Source organism: Gavia stellata, chromosome Z (assembly GCF_030936135.1).
Source record: "Gavia stellata isolate bGavSte3 chromosome Z, bGavSte3.hap2, whole genome shotgun sequence".
NCBI lineage: Eukaryota > Metazoa > Chordata > Aves > Gaviiformes > Gaviidae > Gavia > Gavia stellata.
The window spans coordinates 71,986,465-72,000,986 of record NC_082637.1 but is presented as its reverse complement, the minus strand read 5'-3'; the positions used below and the strand labels follow the sequence as shown (position 1 = coordinate 72,000,986).

Below are 14,522 nucleotides of genomic sequence, written 5' to 3'. Positions count from 1 at the left end.
CTGTGAAAACTGAAAAGTAGCATGCATTGTTTTTATGCGGTGAGAGTGAAAAATAGGGAAGTAACTTATGATAGCGGTTTGCTTTTTTTGTTTGTTTGCACTTTTAAGATTCAGTGGTTAGTTTAGGTTACTGCTGTTCCTAATCTGACAACAAAGCTCATAATTTTTAAAATTAAGTCAGACACATCAGCGACTGAGTTACTCTGGATGTATTACAAATGTCACAAGGTAACTTCAGAAAAACAGATGTGACGTACTCCTTTAAACACTGCACCATCACAACCTCCTCTTACTGAGGTGCAGCATGGTACATTCTCACAAGTTCAAATTGCAATCCCACTTTAAACAGACACTGTGAAATTGCAAAGAGTGTCTCACATTTGTCTCAATTTCCATTCTTCCATGTTCAGATAAGGACAGATGGTTCCCCTTGTCCCCCACCTTATTGTCTGTTGCTCTGGGGGTTTTGCCAAGGAGTCAAGATGACTTGCAGTTCTGGCAATTCATTCTAGCCTCAGGATCGAAGTAGCATCACTGTCTTCAATACTGTGACCATCAAACAACAGTTTGTATAAACTCAGGTCTTACACCTTTGCAAATTCATTGCCTTTCAACAATCTTGCACGCCTACAAGAAAGTGAAACTTAAACCACACAACTACAGACACAGCTGTAACAGAATCCAGTTAGTTTTGACTTGTATAATTAAAACCTAAAACGTGTTTTCAGCACATTTACAACAGCTGTATTTGACTTGCCTTACTGAAGGTCAAGGTGAATAGCCACAATACTTGAAATTAGTATTTGAAATCTCCCCCAATTAATAGCTCAAAACCGTCTTTGTCAAATTCTTGCAAAAAACTATTTTGATCTATAGAACTCCACCATCCACCAAAACCAAGAGCTTATAACATCTATATACAAAATGTGTTTTCAGGGCTTCTTTTTTGAACAATGAAACAAAGATGAATCACCCCGTTATGAGACAAACCAGTTTTCATCACTTTCACATTTACAAATATACATGTTACTCACAATAACATTCAGAAAAAGCCAGAGCTTTTCAGACAAGAACAAAGAAAATAAATCAGATACAGATAATTCAGGAATATATTAACAGTAACAAAATCATTAATACATTAGGTAAAAATTAAAGTTTGCTCCCAAGCCAGTGTTCATCCTTCTGTAATCATCTAGGTCCTTCCTGTTTTGAGGTGCCTCAGTGAAAGCTATGGCTGAATAAACAAAATAGATTTATGCAAGAATAACATAGATACAACAATTTCTAAAAAGAGATGACATCATACAGATATGGGAGCAGGGTGCTCGTGAATACAGCCAGGACAGCAGTGCAGAGAATCATGAACAAACAAATCGCATTCCACGCAAAATGCATTCTGACACACTTTACATATGTAAACCTGTGATGAAAAGACAGAAAAACAAGTCAAGTTAGAAAAAAATTATGTCCATCATAGTAGTACAGTAGGGCAACAGTTGTGTCATCAAGACAGTGTAAACAGACTATACTGTTAACATCACAGAAACCCAATTGAATTGAAGTTTCTAACAGCAAGTACATCCAAAGGGCTGAGCTCGAGTCACTGTAGATGCTTCCAAATAGCTAGAAGTGGAAGCTTATTTATGCAAATCCCTAGAAAATGCCTTTCCACACTTTTAAAAACTTTGCTGTCTAAATGGCATGACTCTGCAACAGAGAACTCCAGTTAACTGTGAGATAAACGTCCACAAATATTTTTCTGGTCTTTAGAAGACTATACTAAAGGATCATTTCTACTTCTGACACCCCTCAATGCAAATTCCAATGCAGTTCAACACACTTACATTTTGATCTTTCATTTCTCCCTGGCAGCCTTGACAATACCTGAAAGCAAAATTGCGTATTTTAACTGAAAAAAGAGTCAAGATTGCATAAAACGGTGTTTAAAAACATCTCATACACAGTAACAATTTATGGCAATTATTTCAACTATTCAACTGAACACACAGGATAACTGTTAATGGGAACTACAAAGATTTCTTATTGCCAGAGGTGCCCAAAAATGCCCAAACATTCAACAGTGTCTCCAGCAGCAAAGAAGCTGCTGCCAGCTAGTCTTACTTCTGTGACAAAAAAATTATGGGGTCCACAAGTACACTCATTATCACAAATATGATTTGCATACCGTTCCCCCTGATATTCTTCCAGGGGAACTTCCTGAAAGGCATCCAAAGGAAACAAGTGATGGTAAGACCGAGCCAGGTGAGGTGCAGACACTAAGGTAAGACCTGCAAATAAAGAGACATCAAAATTATTACAAGAGAACTTACTGAAAAGCTTTTCTGTATTAAATAAAGCAAAAAGGAAAAAAGATTTTTTAATTACTCAGTGATTCAGAACTTTTAAGAATTAAACAACATAAAATTATTTGTTTGCTTCCATAATCCAAACCTGTAATCCTTTCTAGAATGAAATCCAAATATAAATGAAAGAACAAGCAAATTGCTCAAATCTCTAATTAAAAAGGTTTAACTTTATCTTTAGAAGTACATTTACAATGCACAGTTGTAAAGTTAACAAGTTTTTCATGCCATAAACATAATGAAACCATAGAAGATTCTTCCAATTGCATCTAAATGCACATTTCCTCTTTGGCAACGATGGTTCCGCTATTTCACACCACCAGTTAAAATGGTGCTCAGCTACAAAGGAGGCTGCTATAACACTGCTGAAACCACACCATAGCCCTGTTTCAGCTAACACAGGTCTGCTGGTTTTAGGTGGGATACAGTTAATTTTCTTCATAGTAGCTTGTATGGGGCCATGTTTTGGATTTGTGCTGAAAACAGTGTTGACAACACAGCGAAGTTCTAGTTCTTGCTGAGTGGTGCTTACACAGATTAAGGCCTTTTCTGCTTCTCACACCGCCCTGCCAGCGAGTAGGCTGGGGGTGCGCAAGAAGTTGAGAGGGGGACACAGCTGGGACAGCTGACCCCGCCTGACCAAAGGGATATTCCATACCATATGATGTCACACTCTGCAATAAAAGCTCCGGGAAGAAGGCAGAAGGGGGAGAACATTCGGAGTTAGGGCATCTGCCTTCTCAGGTAACCATTACGCATGATGGAGCCGTGCTTTCCTGGAGATGGCTGCTGATGGGACATAGCGAATGAATTCCTTACTTTGCTTGGCTTGTGCGCATGGCTTTTGCTTTACCTGTTAAACTCTCTTTATCTCTACCCACAAGTTTTCTCACTTTTACCCTTCTGATTCTCTCTGCCATCCCACCAGCAGGGGGAATAAGTGAGTGGCTGTGGGGGGCTTAGTTGGCAGCTGGGGTTAAACCATGACAACAGGCTAGTGTTAGCGGGGGCATGGGCTGGCAAACTTCTTCATCGCTCACTCACGTGCAGTGCAAACTTCCGCTGACAGATGCAGCTGTGGAGAATCTGTTGCTGATACATAGGATTTCTCCAGTTACACTATTACCTTGCTGAAACGAAGTTCATGCTGATACGAAAACCTTGACATGAAACTAGGACAAGCTGACCCAAAACTAGAATTGTTTCATCCTCTCGCCAAATACATGCATCTTGATAATACCTATTGCATTTTAGTCATATCCCTGTAGAAGCTAACAGGGGAACAGCTGTTGCTCACACAATATTTATACTATAAAAAATGCTAATCCTCCCTCCCGCCCACATTAAGGTGTGTGTGGGGGGAGGCACCATTGGTCACACAGGCCATTAACATTTGCAAGACCAAAGGGCTTCCATTTACAACTCTATACACTTTCATGTGTCACTGCGCTGCCTGCCCTTGGTTTCAACTTTGAAACCTTTCATCCACATACTCCTGGAGGTGAGGGGTTGCTTCTGTCCTTTTACTGCAAAGCACTCTTTATCTTCATGGCCTTGCACTGAGGAGCTGGAAACATCGGTCTGTCTGTTAAACCAGGATTCTTGAGGAAATTATTACCATTCTTATGTGAATCACCCTTCTTCACCCCTTTGCTTTACGCCTTTTAGTTTATAGCACTATACTAGGAAAGATGATACAGCTTTACTGTTACAGGTATAATCCTGAAAGTCCCTTGTACGAAGCTGACATCCCAGGACACAGGAATGCAGGCTTCTTAAAGCAGAGCTGGCTTTTATTTCCTAAGTATAGTTAAATTTTTCTACTACTTAACTCTCTTACCACCAACTCATAATTCATCTGCTCACCTTTTCTTGCTACTCACCACAGATTTTGCATTCCACAGGAAGTTCACAGTATTTGGCTCTGCACTGGGGACAGAAATACCCACCCAGTGTAAGACCCGGCTCACTGTTGTTTTCCAATTGCCTAGAGTAGAGAGAGACAATTTAATACTTAAGAGATAACACCGTAACACAACATAACTACAAATTCTACATAGTTCTCACAACAAATAGTTTAAAAGTTTTCAGTAGCTTCCATGGAACAGTTCCACATGTATGGAAGTGTCAGAAAGCAACTGACATGGTAAGGTTATCAGTACCCACATTTTCTGACAGTAACAGAACAAAGACCAAATTCTCCCACAGGAAGGAGCCAATATATTTTTAAAAAATAAAGTTATGAAAGATAACAGCATTAGTATTTCTATTTACACACAGATATTCTGTATTGACTTTAAGATGCACGGTAGTACTTATTCTTTCAAACAGCAGACACTGTTTCCTTCTGAAAATTCAGACTCCCCTATCACCCCTGAAAACTATGATTCCTTTCACTGAGAAGAGCACTGGTACACTAATCACATGAGGCCTCTATTTTAAACTTCCCTTTAAAGTCACATTAGTAAATAGATAAAAAATACTTTATTCCAGATAATACCCTTCATCATCATTATCTTTACAGTGATAAAAATACTTGAATTAAGAAATGCAAGAAAAATTGGTAGTAATTACTTTAATACCTTATGGTTCTAATCACTACACAACACAACTAAAAGCCATTTACTACCTTCAAAAATCTTTAAATGTAGATTTTAAAAAGCATATTTAACAGAGGTAACTACAGCCACATACTGTATGTGCAAATGGAAATAAAATTTCTACTGAGACATTAGAAAGACATTACTTACTATTTTTTTCATGTTATTTTGCAGTATTTTCAATGACAAGCAGATTTTCTAAGTATGATTAATTATTATTGAATTCTAATCACCTCACTGAATTCTAATTAACTCTACTTACGCCATGCTAAAGGATGGCTTTGCATCTTGATCAGAGAGAGAAGCAATAGTATGCTGAGGAAAACCTGAAGAGAAAAATATGCCGTATTACCAATTTTAAACATGCAAGTGATCTTTCAGTTTCTTAATTCAATTGAGAAGTTCAAAGATTATCCTAAACATTAAGGCCTATCTCATTTTTTGTTTGTTATTACAGAAGAAGTAATACACTCTTACTAGGTATCAAATTCTTCCTAAAGGTCTCTACCTAATTCCACCAACAAATCCCTCATTGTATTCCCCCAAATGAAAAAAAAATGTTTTCATAGACTTCATATTGACTGAGGCTCACTGGAACCCCGTTTTTGAAGAACAGCTAAAAAGAAAATTATGTGCAATGGTAGGAATGCAGAAAGAGCACTACATGAATGTTCACTTGAACAATGGTTTCTAAATAAAGGGAAAATATTTTTATATGCAGACACAAAGCGCATAGTCACCTTCCAAGTGCAGTATGTGACAGATGAAACTATAGCACTTTACAGAGGCTGTAACAGACGTCATTCTTTCTACCACTTAATTCTTTACAGCTCATGTCAAATGGGCAGTTAATTTTTCCGACTGCTGCCGAGGCTTTACTATAACAAGTAAATCTCTTCAGTATTTAAATCTACACATAAAAATATATACATTCTTATCTGTGAAAACAGGGGGATGAAAGTGAGAAATCAATGCTCTGATTCATGGCATTAGAGTTCCTATTCTGGTCTAACTCCAGGATTAAATTTTTTGAGAAATACATCATGAGAAGAAAAGGTACCTAACCCATTTGTTGAAAGAACACCACAACAGTGTTCCTAACAAACATGTACTCTGTGGCCAAACAGATGGCTCTTACAGTCAATTAAGCTTATTATAGTTGCCTTCTGCAGGAAAAATAAAAACAGAGGGAGAAACAAAACAGTTTTTCATGCTTCATTTCTAAGTATTACATTTATACCAATTACTGTACAAGCAATTATCATTCCACTTTATTGTTTCCAACTGCAGTTGAATAATTTGTCTTATTTGTTTTAATTCTTAACTTTATTTAAAAGCTGACTACTTTGCAGGAACAACATCAAGAAAATTTGTATCTATTTAGCAAAATAAAAGTTAAAATAAAAAACCCCAATTATGCAATGTCTTTATTATGCTTATAACTATTTTTACGGCTTTAACACAGAAGATGCAAAGAAAGAAAAAGACAAGATTTGCAAATCTTGTGCTAGGACTTTAACAAAACCATATCCTACCCATTCGAATAAGGGAGCACTCAGAACTTGAACTGGCAGGTGGAGGACTAACATGATGCATCAGCAGTTCCTTATAATGACTTTCATCTAAAATAACGTGGTATGTTCCTGTCACGAAGAAAGAAATGCCTTACTCTCCCATTATGAGCAGATAAGAATTCAAACATATTCTCCAAATGACAGAAAACAACTTAAAAAAAAGAAATTCAGCCAGCCCTGTTCCTAAAACCCAGTCCTGTTAATGCTACTGAAAATGACAAGTTTTAAAATTAATAACACCAGAATGTTTAGTTAGATATGACGGTCCACAGCTTTTTCTCCAACATTACACTGTAGTAACGCTAATGTAAGAGTTACTACTGTAGTAACTGATACTAACATGTTACATTAATTAAGTCCCACATCACATACAAAGCTATGTGGAACACTGGATTTAAAAATATATATATATTTATATATTTCTTCTCTCTAGAGATGCAGCTACCAGCTTATAACAATTTCACCAAATACTCTGCATACTGTAGATTTGGGAAACCCTTAAATTTTCTGCCAGCACAACAGAACATTCATCCTTAAATATCAAAATGCATTAATGAATATATGACAAATTAGTTACTCAATTTAGATTTTAATCTTGTATTAGTAGTATAACTACCGAACTTCAGATACATACCACCAGTTTCTCGGGCAAGTACTGTACAAACACGAACTTCAGCGCTTAGGCCGATGACAGATACTCTGATCTTAACTGCTTTTAAACACTTCAAAATGGAAAAAGAAAGCATACCCAAATTTATATGCAGAAAACAGTAAAAAGGTTCAAAGTTTTAAGTGAAGATTAATTGGCAATGACACTGCAACTGTTTGTTTTTAGTATAATTGCTTGAATGTTCAATGTAGTTTGATTAAACTTCACTTCTGTACCTTAATTAGATCATAGATGTTGGCTGGATCACACGTCGTCAGACTGCTGAAAACTACCAAAACCTCTCTGCTTGTATGTCCTGGCATGTGCCTAAAGAAAGTATATAGTTAATTTACTCTGTACACTAAGCTACCTATATGCTAAAGTGTCCAAGGACTTTAACGTACTAAAGTCAGAAGACAACACGATATGAAGTCTCCTACAAATTATAAAAGACTGTGGTAAGAGCCTTCTCTGAGCACTAGAATTTCACCTTCCAAAAGCCAAATCTTTCCAGTACCTAAAATACAGTATTTGATTGTATAGTTGTTACCTGCTTGTTTGCGCTAACGCTTAAGTTATCCCTGTACCTCATCTGTACTCTCACAGGTAAAATTCACCTTCAAACTAGCAACACTGCAGTAAGTCTTACTGACTTCTTAAAATGAAAACCTCTAATCAGTTTATAGGTGTAAATTTATTACTTTTAAGTACTGTCTTTTAGTTCTTAACAGAAAACCCTCTTCCAACTAGTCATTCAAATAATTTTTTATAACATTGACTACTAGCTTTGTTCTGACAGTGTTTCTAACTACAATTATTTGTTAAAACAGTCTTCCACAAATGTTCATTCCATCTCAATACCTCACACAGCAAAAAGGTTTTTAAAAATCTATCCTAGCCGAAAATTTACCTTTCTAATGTATGCCAAAACTTCCACCAGATTATTGTGATTCAATGCTGTTTCTTTTCCTGTTCTCTTATCATTGTTAATCCCTAATTTTGCCCTCTCTCATACCTGAGCCCTCTAGTAAAAAATAATTGCAGTCTTTCATCACCATATTCATACACAACATAAAATCACCTACTTTGTTTTAAAATATTGTTACTTTTTATAAGCATTACACCTTTAAATAGAAGCATCTTATGTTAGAAAACGAACTTCTGCACTACTAGCATATTTAACTTCGTAACAGTTTATATTGTAAAAGGACATAAAGCTGCCTTTTAAAGACTCAGGTCAGCATGATGCAAGATGCTACTTGTAAAAAATACTGTCTTTGCCCCTCCAGAAATTCACAATCAGCATTATACTGATTATGGAAAACACAGAAAACAAAAAACCCTCCATGTATACACTAACTTTAAAGTCTGCATGGCCAAATTTAGGGAGTTATATAGAGATGGCTCTCCACTGCAGTTCATATCCACTGCTTTCTTCAGAGCAGTTATGTGCTTTTTTGAGTTACCTGTGAGTGAAAAAAACAATTCACCTGAAATAACAAGTTAAAAGAATTTAAACTATATATTTAATTAAGTGTACTTGTACAACAACGGTTTTCAAACTGTGACTTGCAGCTCTATGTTTCTCCTTAGAAATTGACCTCTTGATCAGAATGTAGAAAACAATAAAACAATATATTAACAGAAAGACATTTACTGTACAGGCACTCGATTGCTAGAAACTTCAAGTAGTCAAAAAGAATAAAATCACTGTTGCATATCATTAAGCGCTGAACATTAGAATGAAGTGTCCACAAAGTGTTTCAGGTGAAACAGAATTTAGTTTCCTCCGTTATCCTCAAAGTACTGTTCAATGATTGATTAATTGATCCTCAAATTCCTCAATAAAGTTGCTCCAGTTTTACAGGTGAATAAAGAGAAAAAAAGTCAAGCTTTCATCTCTGAAGCCACACGGATTGCTAGTGACAGAAGGCAGGAACCAAAGAAACCTTGCTTCTTAACATCCGATCAGATCTCACAGAACACACAGATGTCATAAAATACAAAATTAACAAAGAGGGTGAGAAATTAACTATGGGGGAAACAAAACATATTTTAGTTGCAATCTGGGTAAGACTTGATCATGAACAAGCATGCAATGACAATTCTAGATTAAAATAAAGACTCTAGTTTCAGATAACTTGCAATAACTTATCTTTTAAATTAAAAATATTACGTTAACGCTAATTCACTTTCAGCAGTGTCATACAGGTAGAATTTATAACATACACGCAAGGACGAAAACATCTCCAATTTTAAAAAAGTATACTACCTCCCTACCTGAAAGTTCTGTCATTTTTTCAGCTCTTTTACTCTTGGTTACAATTAAACCAATCTGGAGAAGGAAAAAAAAAAGGCAAAACTTTTCTTAGCAAGTTTAAAAATAAGTTGATTTACATTTTTGCTATATTTTGCCTTATACCTGTTTATGGATCAGAATTACCTAATGATACAAGTTTTCTTGTAAGTCTAACAACAGCAGCACAACACTATGCATCAGTTAACATACATTACTGTATTTCCAGTACTTTTGCCACAAGGTACAAAAAGAAATCTTCTAAAATTCTAAATGCCGGGGGGGGGGGGATCAAGTCATCTGTGTTAGAATTTATGTTTAGGAAAAAGGGAATAGATGGGCCCTTATTTTCATGAGTTCAGGCAGAAACAAGAATTTCACCAGACTGATAAGGAACGGATGGAAAGGAACACATTAACTGAAAACAGTTTACTATATAGAGTTAAAACTAAAACTAACTTTTAAAATACTTTTCAGTTACTTGTTTCTGGCATGGTTGTACATACCTGACTAATAGGATTTTGGTCAAAGTACTCGTCAACAAAATATTCCAATAACTGTAAAGAAAAATTAAGACTGTTAAAAATTAAATACAGTTTTATTCCATATGCATTAAGTAGGTCATACTTGCAAAACATCCAGTAACATTAAAAAAAAAAAAAAAAAGTTGGAAAAAAAAGGGGGAAGGAGCCATTCCTTCCCATCCGCCTTTCACCCTAGCCCTTCTATCCTTCTCTTTCCTCCCATGTTACCAATGCAACGTAAATTTCAGAAACTAGCCACCTCTTATTTTATTCACTTCATGTTAAAAGTTCTAGATTACTGTAGGTTCAAATGGAGGTTTACGATACACCTAAAAGCACTAATCTGTACAAAATCATCAAACCTCAGGATTTCAATGCTTAGTGTTGTTAGAGAAGACCACATAGTACAAGATGTACAGTTCCAGTCCTCCACAGTCTGAAGTAGCAATCCGATTCAACTCCTGTCTAGCATCCATTCAAACCAGAATGCATCAAAACAGAACTGTACAAAAAAAAAACATTCGAGATGTGTAATGAGAGCATATTTGTTCTTCTTTCATTCCTTATTACGGGCAATACTTCAGTTTAATTTCCACCCACTCTTCATAACGTGTGTTACCATAATATGTTCTTACAAAGTGTTTTTACTGTACAGAAGTACTTATGCAAAGCAAACTAATGTCACACAGATTTTACTATTCAAAAAACAGGACAATTACAGACTACCAACAGAAACAAGGGGAAAAAAGTAGGGATGAGAGGAGAGATGATGTTATGCACAGACTGCCATTCCTTTAAATGCAAAATGGAACTGCTTTACAGAGAAACAGTGGATTAATAAGAGAAAACTTTTGAGTATAGAAATACCTTTAAAGTACAAGTAAGTCTGTTTGGTTTTAAATCTTGGTCCTCCATAGTTCTTGATCCATCAACAACCACATAAAGGTGACGCATCTACATTTTCAACATAAGTGATAATCATTCACAGAACAGATATTAAATGAACTGTTCATTATTCCATTTACTTAAAAAAGCAACTACTTCCTTCCTCAAACAGGGAAAATCCAGCTATGCAATCAACAGCAACTGAAAACGTAATGCATTCTTTCTACTTTTCCTTCAAAAGGAAAAAAAAATGCACACTATCTTGAAAAAAGCACGCTGTTTTTTCTTCTCACGATAAGCTACAAAATATGCATAGTTTGCACCTTCACCTCTTCATCTGAAAAGCTCAGCATTGTATAAAGTAACACCGTTATTTACAACTCATTTAAACTATGCCCATTTTTCATACGAAGAAAAATTGACAGTGGAAGTGTGTATGATCTGACTGCTGTTGCAAAACACACTCTGATACAGTGAACATGTCAAACCTCTACCTCTGAATACTCATGCTTCACATCCCACACTGCCAATGAACAAAGAATGTTTAAAAAACCAGTTCGGTGGAAAACGCAAGCTTTGCTCTCAAGCACATTCAGTCAGCAAAAGCGTATTTCAGATTTGGCATAGCACCTCTATTCAAGTAGTTTTGAACTCAGGACAGACAAGGGTTAAGACATTAACATACCATTCCAAGTCGAACTTGTCCATGGTGTTCATAGAGTCTAATAAAACACAAAAGGAATTAAGTAAGTCCAGAACAAATCTAATACTAGATTTCTGGCAAATACGAAGCAATAACAAACCACAGACAGTTATTTACACTGAAAAAAAGACAATTCAGTTACAAGCAGATTTTATGCCTCTCAGAAAACAAACAAACAGAAACTATTTCTTACTACCAGGTTTAATGGAACTTTAATAGGTTATTCAAATTTGAATATTTTAACATAATCTGAACCAAAACAAATCTAGATTTTATCTGGCAGTTTTTCTGACAATCTGAAACACAAATCTGGTGCCATGATACCAACACCCAGCTTGAAGCATGACTTGTGTATTTAAAAAGCGTTGAAGGGTTTTCTCTAAGCAGTGCAAATTGCAACTGCAGAGCTTTGCACTGTGTTTCCTCTGATCAAGACCTCACCTCTTCAGCTAGCATACATCTGGGGTACCTAGCCTGTGTACCTTCACTCTCAAGATTAAAGATAAAAATGAATTTTACTATTTTTTCTGGCACAATTGATAACTAGCAGGCAAGAAGGATGCCTCTGGAGCTCTGAAGAGGTAAGGGCACAAAAATATATTGCAGGCGTGCCGATATGCTTACTCAACCTACAGGACCCTGCTTCAGAACGATTAAGTCCTTGCAACTGTCCAAACCACGATTCTTAGCGGGCTCGTAGCCATGCACAGTACCTTTTCCTCTTTGCCTTGAAAAGAATGTCCTCGATGGTCGCTTTCAGCGATCCGGATTCATCTTCTTTAAGAATTTCCCTAGGCAAAACAGACTGTTATTGAGCAAAAGCGAGATTTTTCTCTTCGTTCACCACGAAGAAGGCGAGGAGGGAAAAGGGAAGCCTACCATGTTCTTTCGTAGCCGCCTTCCCAGCGCTTGGTCCGGTCGGGTTCCTCATCCATCCCCGCAGCTTCCTTCTGCCGCTGCGGAGCGCAACGGCGGCCGCGCTCCTGACCACCCCGAAAGCCGCTGGCCCCGGCCGGGGAGGCGCAACCCCCGCCTGAAGGGAAGCCCCGTTACGGTGTGGCACGGCGGGTGAGGCGGCTGTGAGGAGGGACCGGCCCCAGGCGGGCCGCCGGCGACCGGGAGGGCTTAGGGGAACCGGACCCGCACTCGGCCCGCGCCTGCCGTCAGGCCCAGCCGTCCCACCGCGCCGACCCGGAAACGCCAGCGCCCGGCCTCTTCCGCCGCGGTGCGCCGCCGACCCCTCCCGGCTGCCGCCCGGGCCGCGCAGCCATCATTCCGGGGAGGAGGGCCGGCACTCGCTGGGAGCCCGGGGCGTGACGCCCCGTCGCAGGGGGGAGCGAGGCGACGCCCGGCGGCCCTCACCGGTAACGGCGGGTGTCACTGGCCCCGAGATCCAAGTGCTCTGAGGCCGCACGCGCCCAGCCCAGTCTCCCGCGGGGAGGCGGGAGCGAGTCCGCCCGCCCTCTCGGCGGCTCCTGTGCGCGGGCTCCCTCGGCATCTCAAGCTGAGGGAACTATTGCTGTCGCTGCGGTTAAATACGGCGCATTTTTCAGGCCAGCACCAACATATTCCAATTAAATTACCAAAAGGGTGGTAGCGTAGCAAAAACGCGTCCTGGACACGTCACTAGCGTGGGCATGGAGCCCGCGGTAAGTTTCTGTCGGGTCAAACCGGCCCTTCCTCATCTCTCGGGGAGCAGTTAACAGCACTAAGGCGCTATCTGGATTTACAGGGTATTTCTGTAAGTAACTGAAGTACTTTCAGTAATTAACAGAATTCAGGAGCCTGGAAAAAGACCACTGTTTACATACACTGTAGCACTGAATTTTAATGCATACTTAGCTCATCAGTTACTTAGTGAAAATTACTGCCTGCTATCCTGGTAGCAAAAGCACTGCTTTACCTCTGTTCTAAAATACCAAACTTGGAATTCATTCATTGCTGCAAAGTTTAGGGTATATTTACCGTGATTTTGATGTGCTCACAGGAGCAAACTGAGCAGCGGGGTAATGCAAGTTGTTGCAAACGCACAGAATAATCTCACCGTACTCAGACTCGCCCCTTTCAGGCTGGGCTCTTTCACTGCGATAGCTTTCCTTGGGGATTTCTTTTCGTGAACTATCACTACAAAGCTGCGAACAGGTAACTGGCAATTGCATTTAAAAAGTGGCTTGGGATGCTTTGTATTCCATTGAGTGAGTGTGCTAATTGCTCTGACCAAAGAAAATGTAGTTTTTCACTAAATGATGTGTATGTTCCATTTTTCAGGTATCTTTAAATTTACTGTTTCTCTCCTTTGCAAGCATACATTTTATTTTTTGAGGGCGGCCAGAAAGATGTAAGAAGGGCTCTAGTTCATATCCAGCAGCTCTTGGCATTACAGATTACAGCAGAGAGATTTTGAAATATTAGTATTTCAGTAGTAGAGCAGTGCCTGGTCAAGATACTGGACTGGATGAGTTCTAACCATACATGGCAACGCAACTTTGAAAAAGTTTATTTTTGGTCTATAAAATAGCACAAGTCTAGATTAGAAGATGTTGTAATGTAGGGATTGCTTAGAGATTAAAAGTTCCTGAGGCTACAGCTTTTCCTTTTCACCTGTTTTTCAAAATAGGACAAAAGGCTATTTTGTTTGCACACACACAAAATTGACTAGATGCTAAAAGAAAGCATCAAGAAGAAAGTCAGTCACAGTTTTAACACCCAGTAGAAATACTGGTTTTTTGGCTGTACATAGGTCTGGGAGGGGCTTTTATTGTTCTCTCCAAAGAAAATATCCACAGGGCTTGTAATGGTGTTTATCTTCATATGCAGGCAGAAAACAGGTTGTGCGTCTCACACTGAGAATGCACTGCTCTATTTATAGATGTTAACTAATCACCTTTCACAACTAGTGTAGTAAGGATTATAAAACTACGTTTTACT

General features: G+C 38.4%; 1 protein-coding gene across 6 annotated transcripts; it reads right to left on the bottom strand.

Moving 5' to 3' along the window:
* Positions 1-194: 194 nt before the first annotated feature.
* On the bottom strand, positions 195-12,590 carry GTF2H2 (general transcription factor IIH subunit 2). 6 transcript variants are annotated; one of them, XM_009814085.2, is made up of 15 exons: positions 12,474-12,590; positions 12,308-12,385; positions 11,577-11,613; positions 10,874-10,960; positions 9,989-10,039; positions 9,467-9,521; positions 8,547-8,652; positions 7,423-7,513; positions 7,172-7,259; positions 6,499-6,606; positions 5,226-5,289; positions 4,247-4,350; positions 2,186-2,288; positions 1,845-1,884; positions 195-1,420 (listed from the first exon to the last, which is right to left on the bottom strand). In XM_009814085.2, exons 1-15 carry the CDS (start codon positions 12,527-12,529, stop codon positions 1,301-1,303), a joined length of 1,188 nt encoding a protein of 395 aa, XP_009812387.1. In that variant the 5' UTR covers positions 12,530-12,590; the 3' UTR covers positions 195-1,300. The 6 variants fall into 6 exon arrangements, with proteins under 6 accessions (XP_009812387.1, XP_059689475.1, XP_059689477.1 ...); XM_059833492.1 differs by having other exon boundaries at positions 7,175-7,259; positions 12,474-12,576; XM_059833494.1 differs by lacking the exon at positions 6,499-6,606 and having other exon boundaries at positions 12,474-12,576.
* Between the last annotated feature and the right edge of the window lie 1,932 nt (positions 12,591-14,522).